Source organism: Sinocyclocheilus rhinocerous, unplaced genomic scaffold (genome assembly GCF_001515625.1).
Source record: "Sinocyclocheilus rhinocerous isolate Xijiao unplaced genomic scaffold, SAMN03320098_v1.1 scaffold1268, whole genome shotgun sequence".
NCBI classification, from domain to species: domain Eukaryota; kingdom Metazoa; phylum Chordata; class Actinopteri; order Cypriniformes; family Cyprinidae; genus Sinocyclocheilus; species Sinocyclocheilus rhinocerous.
In genome coordinates this window covers 56,421-69,541 of record NW_015664016.1, presented here as the reverse complement: position 1 = coordinate 69,541, position 13,121 = coordinate 56,421, and the positions used below count along the sequence as shown (strand labels likewise).

The 13,121-nt window shown below is 38.0% G+C and overlaps 1 protein-coding gene across 3 annotated transcripts in view; it reads right to left on the bottom strand.

Moving 5' to 3' along the window:
• LOC107729269 (serine/threonine-protein kinase MRCK alpha-like) overlaps window positions 1-13,121 on the bottom strand; it is a 60,777-nt gene that overhangs the window by 23,958 nt on the left and 23,698 nt on the right. For all 3 annotated transcript variants that reach the window (XM_016539724.1, XM_016539725.1, XM_016539723.1), the window contains exons 6-14: window positions 9,610-9,703; window positions 6,904-7,104; window positions 6,491-6,739; window positions 6,285-6,364; window positions 5,493-5,653; window positions 5,283-5,405; window positions 4,931-5,064; window positions 1,071-1,313; window positions 871-981 (exon numbers count right to left, since the gene is read on the bottom strand). In XM_016539724.1, the coding sequence (XP_016395210.1) occupies window positions 871-981; window positions 1,071-1,313; window positions 4,931-5,064; window positions 5,283-5,405; window positions 5,493-5,653; window positions 6,285-6,364; window positions 6,491-6,739; window positions 6,904-7,104; window positions 9,610-9,703 (1,396 nt within the window). The remainder of the gene's footprint in view (window positions 1-870; window positions 982-1,070; window positions 1,314-4,930; window positions 5,065-5,282; window positions 5,406-5,492; window positions 5,654-6,284; window positions 6,365-6,490; window positions 6,740-6,903; window positions 7,105-9,609; window positions 9,704-13,121) is intronic.

Below are 13,121 nucleotides of genomic sequence, written 5' to 3'. Positions count from 1 at the left end.
ATCTATTACATACCTTTCTATCAAAGTTATCTGACATTATCAAGCTGAATTTGTTCTGACACAGTTTAACTCTCAGTTCTTATCATATTTTATCACCATTTTCGAAACTATAGCGAATAAACTTTGATAATGTGAGAAATGTTGGTGTCTGAATAAATTTTGGTTTGACTGTATCTATTTGATAAATGAAGTTAACTAACTAACATTATACATACTCTTTTGGTTTCTGTACCCAATATTTAAAAAATTTACAAATGCAATAAAAATATTGGTATCGGTACTCGGTATCGGCAAGTACCAAAAATAAAAGTATCGTATCGGGTGAGTACTGGAAAAAGTGGTATCTGCGCATCCCTACAAATAACTAATAAAACTACTAATTATATAATTAAATGTAAAATATATATTAATTACAATTAGTGCTGTTGAATGATTAATTGCATCCAAACTAAAAAGTTTGTTTACATAATGTGTGTGTACTGTGTATATTTACATGTATATATAAATACACACACATGTACATTTAAGAATTATATGTAAAATATATTTATATATAAATCATATTAAATATATACACGTCTAAATATTTCTTAAACATATACATGCATGTTTGTGTTTTTATATATACATCACTAAATATACAGCACTAAATAATTTTACACACTTTCATACTGACCTGTGATTATTACTTAATTTAATTAACTAATTATTTGAGTCTTATTATATTGCGGTTGTTGCCGTTTAATAAAAGCAAGCCAACAAATGTCACATGCTACTCTTATGCAAATTTCCCATGCTTGAAGGTTTGCACTGTTCCTAAAACCCCCTTAACAGTATTTTGAGAGAAAAAGTGTGTTTGGGTACACAAACCTTCATTCCCTCCAGCTCCTCTTCCAGCTGTCTGCTGTACTGCTCACTGCGTTCCCTCAGCTTCTTCTCTTTCTGAGTCTCAGCAGAAAACTCTTCAGCCTGGGCCTCCATCTACACACACAGTCACAGAGTTTGCACAAATGTAATGTATGAGCCCGCTGAACAGACTCCTGCGATCAGCCGTTCTCCTCCACACTAACCTCTTTCTTGGCCCGCTCAGATTTGCGCACTTCTAGCCGCAGCGCCTCCACCTTCTGATTGAGGGAATCCATCTCCTCTTCTTTGTCCCGGAGCTGTCGGGAGAGCCGTTGCTTGTATGACCGCAGCTCTGTCACCTTCTCGCTCACCTCGGCAAACTCCTGCATGGCCATTTTCCTCTGGCTATCCGCCTCCTTCAGCTCCTTCCCCTGAGTCTTCAGCTTCTCTGAGGACTCCTGCAGACTCTGCAGACAAACATAACACAAAGTTGAAACAAAAGATAAATAAAATCAATTTATCAATTAAATAATTACATTTAAATTATTTACGAATTGTGCATTATCAGAATAAAAATGTAATGAAATAAAAAAATAATAATTTAAATGAAATTTAAATAATTTATAAATAATTAATTCATACAGACTTGTGATTATTACAAACAACCTACTTATTTATTGAACATTTCAGTCTTACTATATTGTGGTTGTTGTTGTTTAATAATTATATTATTTTTAAAAATAATATAGAATTTATTTATTTTAATAATGATGATTTTTATTTTTTTTTATGATTATTATTAGTAGTAGCAGTAGCAGTAGTTGCAAATACATTATTAGTAGTAAATGCAAAATTAAAATAAATTAAAAACATTTAAATAAAAAAAACATTACTATTGTAACATATCACTGTAAAATAAAAAAATGCATTTAAGAAAAATAATATAACCTCAATATTATTTTACTTTACATTACAATTGTAAAATTACAACACTAATATTTATGGCTCTCATAATTTCATTACTTTCAAACATTAAACTATCAAACGTTTATTTTGACGGAAAACCACAGGAAACCCTTAAAGCATCTTTTTCGTTGATAAGCACTTCTCAGTACAAATATGGGAAGATGGTTTGCGCATGATGCGTTCCCAAATCACTTATTAAACAAGCAGAGTGCATATATTTATTTCATTAAATTGCAGCCATTGTGATTTGATAATCACACTAAGCCATGATGCAATTTAGGCTTTTGATTAAGTGTGACTTTTCGAACAAATCTATGCAGCAAGGCACTTTGCTAGTGAGAGGAATTGCTTGTGTGAAGCTGCAGTTTCTTCTGTACCTTCTGCAGGTCATCTCTCTCCTGCTTCATGCTCTTGAGCTGTTTCTCCAGAGATCGGATCTGTTTGGAGGAGTCGTCCAGATCCCTGCGGGCAGAACTGGCCTGTTCTAACTGCTGCTCCACCTGTCCTGTATCTGAAAGGGGAGAAAAGGAGGAGAGAGACTTGAAAAAAATAAACTAGAAGCACAAACAATAATGTGAGGAAGTAAAAATATAGTGTATTTTTTTATTTCATTTGAAACACAACTGCAAACGTCATGTAAAAAACAACATTTGGTTGATCGTCAAAACTAATGTCTGGTTACATGAGACAATTGCATGATGCATGTTTATATGTAGCGATTGAGATTACCAGCGATCTGTTTCCTCAGCATTTCTATCTCCTCCTTCAGTCCACGGATCTCAAACTCTCTGCTGGAGGAAACAGGCCCGTCCCCGCTGGAGTATTGCAGCGCCTGAACCGTTTTTGTGGACTCTGAAGGCCAGAAGACATTTTAGCTGTCAGCCAGGCAGAGAATTCATTTTTGGGGATTGTCACTCGACATGTAAGACGGAGAGACACCTTGTAGTTTGCGACTGAGCTCCAGCTTCTCCTGCTCCATACGGCGGATCCTCCGCTCGTACGCCTCAGTAGCCAGACTATCTTCCAGGCCGCGCTGCACGGACACATCCATTTGCGCAGGTGCCACAGACTCCCGCAAGCAACCGCGGTCAGACAGCGTACTGTAGGAGAAAACACGGTAAAATGATCACAATAAAGACTCATAAGGCTGTTTTTTGTTTTAACCATACCATGTTAAAATACAGAGAACAACTTTTGTGTTATGGGTCAAATTGACCCATATTGGTGTCCAAATTGCCAAAAATGGACAAAATGAAAAACACTAAAGATTCATGCAAAGACGAGAAAACATCTACTGCAGCTTGTCAGAGAATAAAAATATAAAATATTTGTATTGTGTTAGGTGTCTATTTGACACACTTATTTTCTTAAACTTCTTTTCAATGCAGTAATCGAGATGCAAAAAAATAGCAACCTAAAACAGCCCTCAACAGATAGACAGAAACTCAACTAGATAAAGAAACAATCAATTTTCCTTTGATGATTCAGAAGACAAGTCTTCCATTTCAAGTAAACTTTGAGTTTTCATTTTCTCACGTATTTCACATTTTAGTGTTTGATAAGCTCTTCTGTTTTTCAAAATGTTTTTGGCAAATTGCATGGAAACCAGTGGAGGATCAATTTGACAAAATTTGTACAGTCTTTCCAATAGTGATGTGTGTGTCGATAAGTAGTGAAATAAATAGTTTAACCAGTGTTTCAAGCAGTTTGAATATCAAATGTGGGTCATACCAGCTGCTGGTGTAGGTGAAACCTACAAATGGGAGATGGTGTCCTGAGAAGGCGGTGTGGGAAGGAGGCGGCATTGTCTCCTAAAACAGAGCAGGGATCGTAAATTGCAGCTGTAGCATTTTGGTACAATCTGGGTTGATACACCAAAGGTTGTGGGTTCAAACCCAGCAATGAGTGATCTTATTATGGTATGTCTAAAACTCTACCGTGTTCTTGAGGCAGTCGTCATCCACATCAAAGTTTGATGTGTCAGATGGGCTGCTGACTTCAGGGATGTAGGGGGCGTCACATTTGAGGATGTTCTGCCAGTCAATGCCGGAAAAGAAAGGGTGCTGTTTGAAGTCCTCAATGCCGTTCTGACCCAGCCTGTGCTCTCTGCAGCAGATGAGTCTACGGATCAGGTCTTTGGCATTTTCAGAGACCTCCGTCACATGAGCAGGAAACTGGAACCGCTCCTGCGGGAAACACAAGGTAAAAACACAAAACCACTTTAAAAAGAGACACATTATTAGGTTTTCATGACACTTCATTTTTAAAAAATTATATCGCTAATGAACTATAGTACTTGACTGAAAAATTGCTTGTTGTGTGATAAGTGTTATTGTGTGTTATTCTGTACCTTGTGGTTCATAATCTTGCCATACGTTTCCACCAGGGACTCGGCATAGAAAGGAGTTTCCCCATACAGCATCTCATACATGCAGACGCCCAGTGACCACCAGTCACATTCCGGGCCATATTTCCCTTTCCCATCCTCCATGGCCTGCAGGATCTCAGGAGAGATGTAGTCTGGAGTACCCACAGCGACGGAGGACTGCACCTGTGAGGAAAGAAAATGGACATTAGAGGAAAGGCTACATATTGCACACAAAACTGGAACACATTGTTAATCTAACAAGCTATAATCAGATTTTTTAATTTACACTGTCAGCAGTAAGGGCATATATATTTTTATCAATTCTTCTTTGGAAATAAAGTCAAGTTTACAAGGAACTGGCTGGCACAACACACTTTTTAGGAATACTATATATTAGGGTAACCATACATCCTCTTTTATGTCTAAACTGCCTAAAATGTGCAGGTTTTGGCTTTGTTTTCCTATTCACATGCTCTCTATAGTCCTCATACATTATCCCCCGGTTTCACAAACAAGGCTTAAGCCTAGTCCTAGACTAAAATGTAAATCTGAGCCGTTTCAACTGAAAGAAACTTGCACTGACTGATCTTCAAACATGTCAGTGTCTTTGCTTTGTCTTAGGATGCACACCAGTAATGCTTTTTGCAATTTAGGCTTTTGATTAAGTGTGACTTTTCGAACAAATCTATGCAGCAAGGCACTTTGCTAGTGAGAGGAATTGCTTGTGTGAAGCTGCAGTTTCTTCTGTACCTTCTGCAGGTCATCTCTCTCCTGCTTCATGCTCTTGAGCTGTTTCTCCAGAGATCGGATCTGTTTGGAGGAGTCGTCCAGATCCCTGCGGGCAGAACTGGCCTGTTCTAACTGCTGCTCCACCTGTCCTGTATCTGAAAGGGGAGAAAAGGAGGAGAGAGACTTGAAAAAAATAAACTAGAAGCACAAACAATAATGTGAGGAAGTAAAAATATAGTGTATTTTTTTATTTCATTTGAAACACAACTGCAAACGTCATGTAAAAAACAACATTTGGTTGATCGTCAAAACTAATGTCTGGTTACATGAGACAATTGCATGATGCATGTTTATATGTAGCGATTGAGATTACCAGCGATCTGTTTCCTCAGCATTTCTATCTCCTCCTTCAGTCCACGGATCTCAAACTCTCTGCTGGAGGAAACAGGCCCGTCCCCGCTGGAGTATTGCAGCGCCTGAACCGTTTTTGTGGACTCTGAAGGCCAGAAGACATTTTAGCTGTCAGCCAGGCAGAGAATTCATTTTTGGGGATTGTCACTCGACATGTAAGACGGAGAGACACCTTGTAGTTTGCGACTGAGCTCCAGCTTCTCCTGCTCCATACGGCGGATCCTCCGCTCGTACGCCTCAGTAGCCAGACTATCTTCCAGGCCGCGCTGCACGGACACATCCATTTGCGCAGGTGCCACAGACTCCCGCAAGCAACCGCGGTCAGACAGCGTACTGTAGGAGAAAACACGGTAAAATGATCACAATAAAGACTCATAAGGCTGTTTTTTGTTTTAACCATACCATGTTAAAATACAGAGAACAACTTTTGTGTTATGGGTCAAATTGACCCATATTGGTGTCCAAATTGCCAAAAATGGACAAAATGAAAAACACTAAAGATTCATGCAAAGACGAGAAAACATCTACTGCAGCTTGTCAGAGAATAAAAATATAAAATATTTGTATTGTGTTAGGTGTCTATTTGACACACTTATTTTCTTAAACTTCTTTTCAATGCAGTAATCGAGATGCAAAAAAATAGCAACCTAAAACAGCCCTCAACAGATAGACAGAAACTCAACTAGATAAAGAAACAATCAATTTTCCTTTGATGATTCAGAAGACAAGTCTTCCATTTCAAGTAAACTTTGAGTTTTCATTTTCTCACGTATTTCACATTTTAGTGTTTGATAAGCTCTTCTGTTTTTCAAAATGTTTTTGGCAAATTGCATGGAAACCAGTGGAGGATCAATTTGACAAAATTTGTACAGTCTTTCCAATAGTGATGTGTGTGTCGATAAGTAGTGAAATAAATAGTTTAACCAGTGTTTCAAGCAGTTTGAATATCAAATGTGGGTCATACCAGCTGCTGGTGTAGGTGAAACCTACAAATGGGAGATGGTGTCCTGAGAAGGCGGTGTGGGAAGGAGGCGGCATTGTCTCCTAAAACAGAGCAGGGATCGTAAATTGCAGCTGTAGCATTTTGGTACAATCTGGGTTGATACACCAAAGGTTGTGGGTTCAAACCCAGCAATGAGTGATCTTATTATGGTATGTCTAAAACTCTACCGTGTTCTTGAGGCAGTCGTCATCCACATCAAAGTTTGATGTGTCAGATGGGCTGCTGACTTCAGGGATGTAGGGGGCGTCACATTTGAGGATGTTCTGCCAGTCAATGCCGGAAAAGAAAGGGTGCTGTTTGAAGTCCTCAATGCCGTTCTGACCCAGCCTGTGCTCTCTGCAGCAGATGAGTCTACGGATCAGGTCTTTGGCATTTTCAGAGACCTCCGTCACATGAGCAGGAAACTGGAACCGCTCCTGCGGGAAACACAAGGTAAAAACACAAAACCACTTTAAAAAGAGACACATTATTAGGTTTTCATGACACTTCATTTTTTAAAAATTATATCGCTAATGAACTATAGTACTTGACTGAAAAATTGCTTGTTGTGTGATAAGTGTTATTGTGTGTTATTCTGTACCTTGTGGTTCATAATCTTGCCATACGTTTCCACCAGGGACTCTGCATAGAAAGGAGTTTCCCCATACAGCATCTCATACATGCAGACGCCCAGTGACCACCAGTCACATTCCGGGCCATATTTCCCTTTCCCATCCTCCATGGCCTGCAGGATCTCAGGAGAGATGTAGTCTGGAGTACCCACAGCGACGGAGGACTGCACCTGTGAGGAAAGAAAATGGACATTAGAGGAAAGGCTACATATTGCACACAAAACTGGAACACATTGTTAATCTAACAAGCTATAATCAGATTTTTTAATTTACACTGTCAGCAGTAAGGGCATATATATTTTTATCAATTCTTCTTTGGAAATAAAGTCAAGTTTACAAGGAACTGGCTGGCACAACACACTTTTTAGGAATACTATATATTAGGGTAACCATACATCCTCTTTTATGTCTAAACTGCCTAAAATGTGCAGGTTTTGGCTTTGTTTTCCTATTCACATGCTCTCTATAGTCCTCATACATTATCCCCCGGTTTCACAAACAAGGCTTAAGCCTAGTCCTAGACTAAAATGTAAATCTGAGCCGTTTCAACTGAAAGAAACTTGCACTGACTGATCTTCAAACATGTCAGTGTCTTTGCTTTGTCTTAGGATGCACACCAGTAATGCTTTTTTCTAAGGCATGTTTATAAAAATTACTTAAATGTCCTGATTGAACTATGGCCTAATCCTGGTTTAGGCTAAGCCCTGTCTATGAAACCGGGCCTATATGTATTTACTGTGGCGTTTGTTAAGACTGCACGAGAATTCAGGACCTGGCATGTTGAGAACAGAAACAGAGAGGCGTTCGGTGTCTGTCTGAGCGGATCAGATCACATCACATCCTGTCAGTGAACAAGGTTGCAATACAAAGTAATCCCTGGAAATGCTTTTTATTGGCACAACACTCATAACTATAAAATGCAAATGAACAACTCAAGCCATCGCATTGGTTGCAGCCAGCAGATGTGGGCGGGGCTTAGGGGAACATGACGGTCAAAGTATTCAGATACACAAAGACCTCTCAGAACACAGACCGCACTGAGAGAGAAAAAGAGAGAGAGGTATCACTAGAGACCACTAATGAACGGGGAGATGATTGGAGCTTCCTGGCCAGGGTTCAAGGGGGATGAGCGGGCGGAAACCGTCTGTAATGCAGCCCGTGGCAGATGTGTGCAGCTGGAAGAATTTGTGGAAGTGAGGCAGTAAATTAGCTGCTCTCGCTGGCAGTGACACACACTTGAAAACACATGAACATGTGAAGAGAGTTAGGCGCACACGTGCGAACACGCAGAGACCACACTCACGCTGCTCTTGTCAGAAGTCGGGGGGATATCCTGCCGAGCTATCTGCGACGTGCCAGAAAACAGCAGCACATATCAGATGAAATACTCACCCCTGCTTCAAAGATGTGTGAAATACAACTCTGATCATAAAATGCCTTTCAAACCAAGGGTGTCCTCTGGGTCTCCCATTATTTTATATTAAAACAGTGTGCCTACAGGATAGAGCTGGAGCCCAAATTCATCCATAGATTTTTATCTATTAATATTTTTATCTGGCAATTTAATGTCTAAGCGCTTCCACTAGGTGAAAGGTGAAAGATGTCAGGTGACCTAAAACTCCTGTAGCATTTTTGATTAATTGTGTAGTAGTAGTCAACATACACTGAAACTATGAGCACTAGCTTCATTTTCAAAGTACCGACTGACACACAATTTTTTTTTATCTCATGCTCACAAACGCAGCATTTATTTTAATAAAAAACTGTAAAAACAGTAATATTGTGGAAATATTATTATAATTTAAATGAACTGTTTTCTATTTGAATATATTTTAAAATGTAATTTATTGCTGAGATGCAAAGCTGCAATTTCAGCATCATTACTCTAGTCTTCAGTGTCACATGATCCTTCAGAAATCATTCTAATATGCTGATTTGCTGCTCAAGAAACATTTCTTTTCTTATTATTATCATTGTTGAAAACAGTTGGGCTGCTTAATATTTTTGTGGAAACCATGATAAATAGAAATAGAATTAATAGAAAGATGAAAAACGTCTTTATTGTCACTTTTGATCGAAAAAAAAAAAAACTAGTGTAATTGAGCCAAATATTTTTTGGACAGGAAGTGAACTAAATCATGGGAAAACAACCAGATCTGAAACGGACCCCAAAAAGTATTTGGAAACTTGCATCACACTTAAAAAATGTATGAATGTCATTGCATGAGGTAGTCATGGTTCCTGAAACATTCTTTTCATTAATTTTCTCTGTAGTAATAAAAAAAACTCAGCTCAGTAATGAGCTCTAAGGAACCAATTCAACCAGTTTCTCAGATGAATCACAACATTACAAACTCTAATATGAAGTCTCAAAAAGTATAAAAATTAGGAAAAATATGACCAAGATAAATGACTGCGAAGGAATGAACTACAATTCCATCAAAATACTGCAATGTTGCCAATCGTTTCATAAAAAAAAGACTTGCATTTACACATTTCTGTCGTTAAAGCTTTCAAGTCAAGTTGTAAGGTTTGTCTGATCCATTCCAGTATAAATAAGGAGACCCAGTTCACACTATCAGCTTTAAACAACAATCCCTAATGACTGTTTTCTTCTTCTGTGAAATATGATCATTAATAATCTGCTGTGAAAATCATAAAACTAACATACTAACCGTTCCATCCTCCATAAGTTTAAGACAGGAGCCAAAATCTGCCAGTCGAATGTGTCCGTTCACATCCAGCAGAATGTTATCTGGCTTGATGTCTCTGTCAGAGAGAAAACAGAAAGACACATTAATACAAAAAAAAGATTTATGTTAACATCATATGGATTTGGAAGAAGTTGTTAAAAGCTTCCACGGTTGATTCGAATCCCAGGTAACACTCACACTGATTACTTTGAATGCAAAGTTAGTTGCTTTGGATAAAAGTGTCTGCAAAATGCATTAACATAATTGTGAATATTGCTGTTATTTTATTTGGTTTACATGGAGCAAGGCATGTTACGGCTTGCTGCTTCATTTTACAACCTTAGAGCCACTTCAAGTCCAGTGCGCATTTTATTTAGAGAGCTTCTTAATGAGACAGAGCAGTAATTCACAGTGGACTTCACAGTGAGCACTTGTGTCCGCCCTGTAAATCACCTCTATTCCTGAGAGAGAGCCACATAGGAAACACATAGGCTTTGTGTCACAGAAAGCCTCCATCCACTCCGCAAAACCCCGGCTCTCATAAGAGGAAGTCAAAACAAACAGGTCAGAGATCTGAGCCTGTCATTTGGATGGCTGGATTAGAGTTAATAGCATTTGAGAGGTGTTCGCTGCCCCGTCTGTGACCTGCCCATAGGGCACTAGAAGCACAAACAAACAGGAATCAAAGTGTCGCAAGTTCATGTCTCCATTACAGCTTATCTAAAGCTGTGTGTCAGAGAACACGCTCGCGGCGAGAACGAAACACAGACGGTTCTTATTCTCCTTTACGCTCTCACTCGTTCGCCCCTCGTAAATGTGATCCAGGAGTTTGACGTGGAGCTGTAATAAAGACGGAGTGAATGTTTGCGTGTGCCTTGTATAGACATGAATTATGACAGTGCTCTTGAGGTGAGTTTCCTTCAATATCTCACCCAAAAGGCTGCGGAATCCTGTAACAGTGTTCAATGGGCAGCCAGCCATAGCAAAAAGCTCTATTGAGATTTATACTGAAAACAAGGTTGCAAAGAGCTGAATGGAAATTTAATACTGAGGTATAGAAAAAAATAGATCATATTCCACATTTTTGTAGAAGTTTTATATTCCTGAAGTTTAAGAAATAAGTCTGTGTACACTGAATACAAAACGCTATAGGAATAGAAACCAAGCAATCAACAAAACTTCCTGTCGCTTGTGGCGGTTTGGCAACAAGTAAAAAAAAAAAAACTCATGATATTTACATGAAAGTAAGCACACTGTGTCTGGACGTGTTTTAATTTTAGCAAAAGTTCACAAAAAGCACCTTTAAATTTTTCCACTGACCATTTTCCAACCTCTTTTAGACATTTAGAATTAAACGGTATGCTTTCTCTACAGCATCTTTAGACTATTAATTTAAGAAACTGACACCTTTATTCAACAATGCATTAAATCGATAAAAAAAATGACAGTGAAGACATTCATAATGTAACAAAAGATGTATATTTCAAATAAATGCTGTTCTGTTGAACTCTTTGTTTTGAACACTTTTTTTCCATCAAAGAATACTAAATATAAAATGGTTTCCATAAAAAATATTAAGCAGCACAAATGTTTTCAACATTGATAATAATAAGAAATGTTTCTTGCGCAGCAAATCAGCATATTAGAATGATTTCTGAAGGATCATGTGACACTGAAGACTGAAGTAATGATGCTGAAAATTCAGCTTTGCATCACAGGAATAAATTACATTTTAAAATATATTCAAATAGAAAACAGTTACATTAATGTAATAATATTTTACAGTTTTTTACTGTATTTTTGATTAAATAAATGCAGCCTTGGTGAGCAGAAGAGACTTTCAAAAACTTAAAGACCCCAAACTTTTCTATATTATGATCTTTCCACATGCACAAAGACTTTGTATAAAGTGACTGAAGTTATAGTACTACTGATATTTTCTTGTCCTTTTTAGCTCCTGCTTTTATTGTATGTTGAAAAAAATGCAGCATGAAAAAGTCACATGAGCTTAAAGGGTTAGTTCACCCAAAAATTTAAATTCTGTCATTAATTACTCACCCTCGTGTTGTTCGAAACCCGTAAGACCTTCGTTCATCTTCGGAACACAATTTAAGATATTTTTGATGAAATCTGAGGGCTCTCTGACCCTCCCATAGACAGCAAGGTAACTACCACGTTCAAGGTCCAGAAAAGTACCAAGATGATCGACAAAGTAGTCCGTGTGACATGACATCAGTGGTTCAACTGTAAAGTTACGAAGCTACGAGAACGCAGTAGAGACGAAAATGTGGAATAAAGTCTTTTGTCTTTGTCTTTGTTTTCTTTGTGCAAAAAAGTATTCTCGTAGCTTTGTAACTTTAGAGTTGAACCACTGATGTCACACGGACTACTTTGTCGATCATCTTGGTACTTTTCTGGACCTTGAACGTGGTAGTTACCTTGCTGTCTATGGGAGGGTCAGAGAGCCCTCAGATTTCATCAAAAATATCTTAAATTGTGTTCCGAAGATGAACGAAGGTCTTACGGGTTTGGAACAACACGAGGGTGAGTAATTAATGACAGAATTTTCATTTTTGGGTGAACTAACCCTTTAATCTCATTATTCTTAATAAAATAATGTCCTGTTCAAAGTTAAAGGGTTAGTTCACCCAAAAATGAAAATTTTGTCATTAATTACTCACCCTCGTGTTGTTCGAAACCCGTAAGACCTTCGTTCATCTTCGGAACACAATTTAAGATATTTTTGATGAAATCTGAGGGCTCTCTGACCCTCCCATAGACAGCAAGGTAACTACCACGTTCAAGGTCCAGAAAAGTACCAAGATGATCGACAAAGTAGTCCGTGTGTCATCAGTGGTTCAACTGTAAAGTTATGAAGCTACGAGAATACTTTTTGCGCAAAGAAAACAAAAATACTTGTCGACGCACGTTCACGACAGTACCATGACGCGAGCGTGTGGCGGTGCTGACCCAGATCCGGCATAATGACGTCATCACGTCGGATCTGGGTCAGCGCCGGCGCCGACACACGCTCGTACGAATGAAAAACAAATGCACATCTAAAAATCAACGTTTGTATACAAGACTATTCTTTAAAAAAAAAAAACAGCAAATTGCTTTCTGCCAATTTCTGCTTCAGAAAAACATGAAAAAAAAACAGAACAATATAATAAATTTCAATCTCAATTGTACTTGTTAGTTGTTATCATATTTAGTCAACCTTATCCTATTTAGTTTTAGTCAAGTTTTAGTCGACTAAAAGTCTCAACATTTTAGTCTTGTTTTAGTCTAAGAAAACCTGAAGTATTTTAGTCTAGTTTTAGTCAATTAAATCTTAGTCATATTTTCGTCATTCTGTATAATGGTTAAACTGATCAAAAATATTTTTTCTCAGTTATAATCGTAATGATTGTTGTCATTTGAGAAATTCACTTTTGCATTTTAGGTATTGCACTTTCAACCAGTAAGCACAAATCAATAGAATGTGGACACAT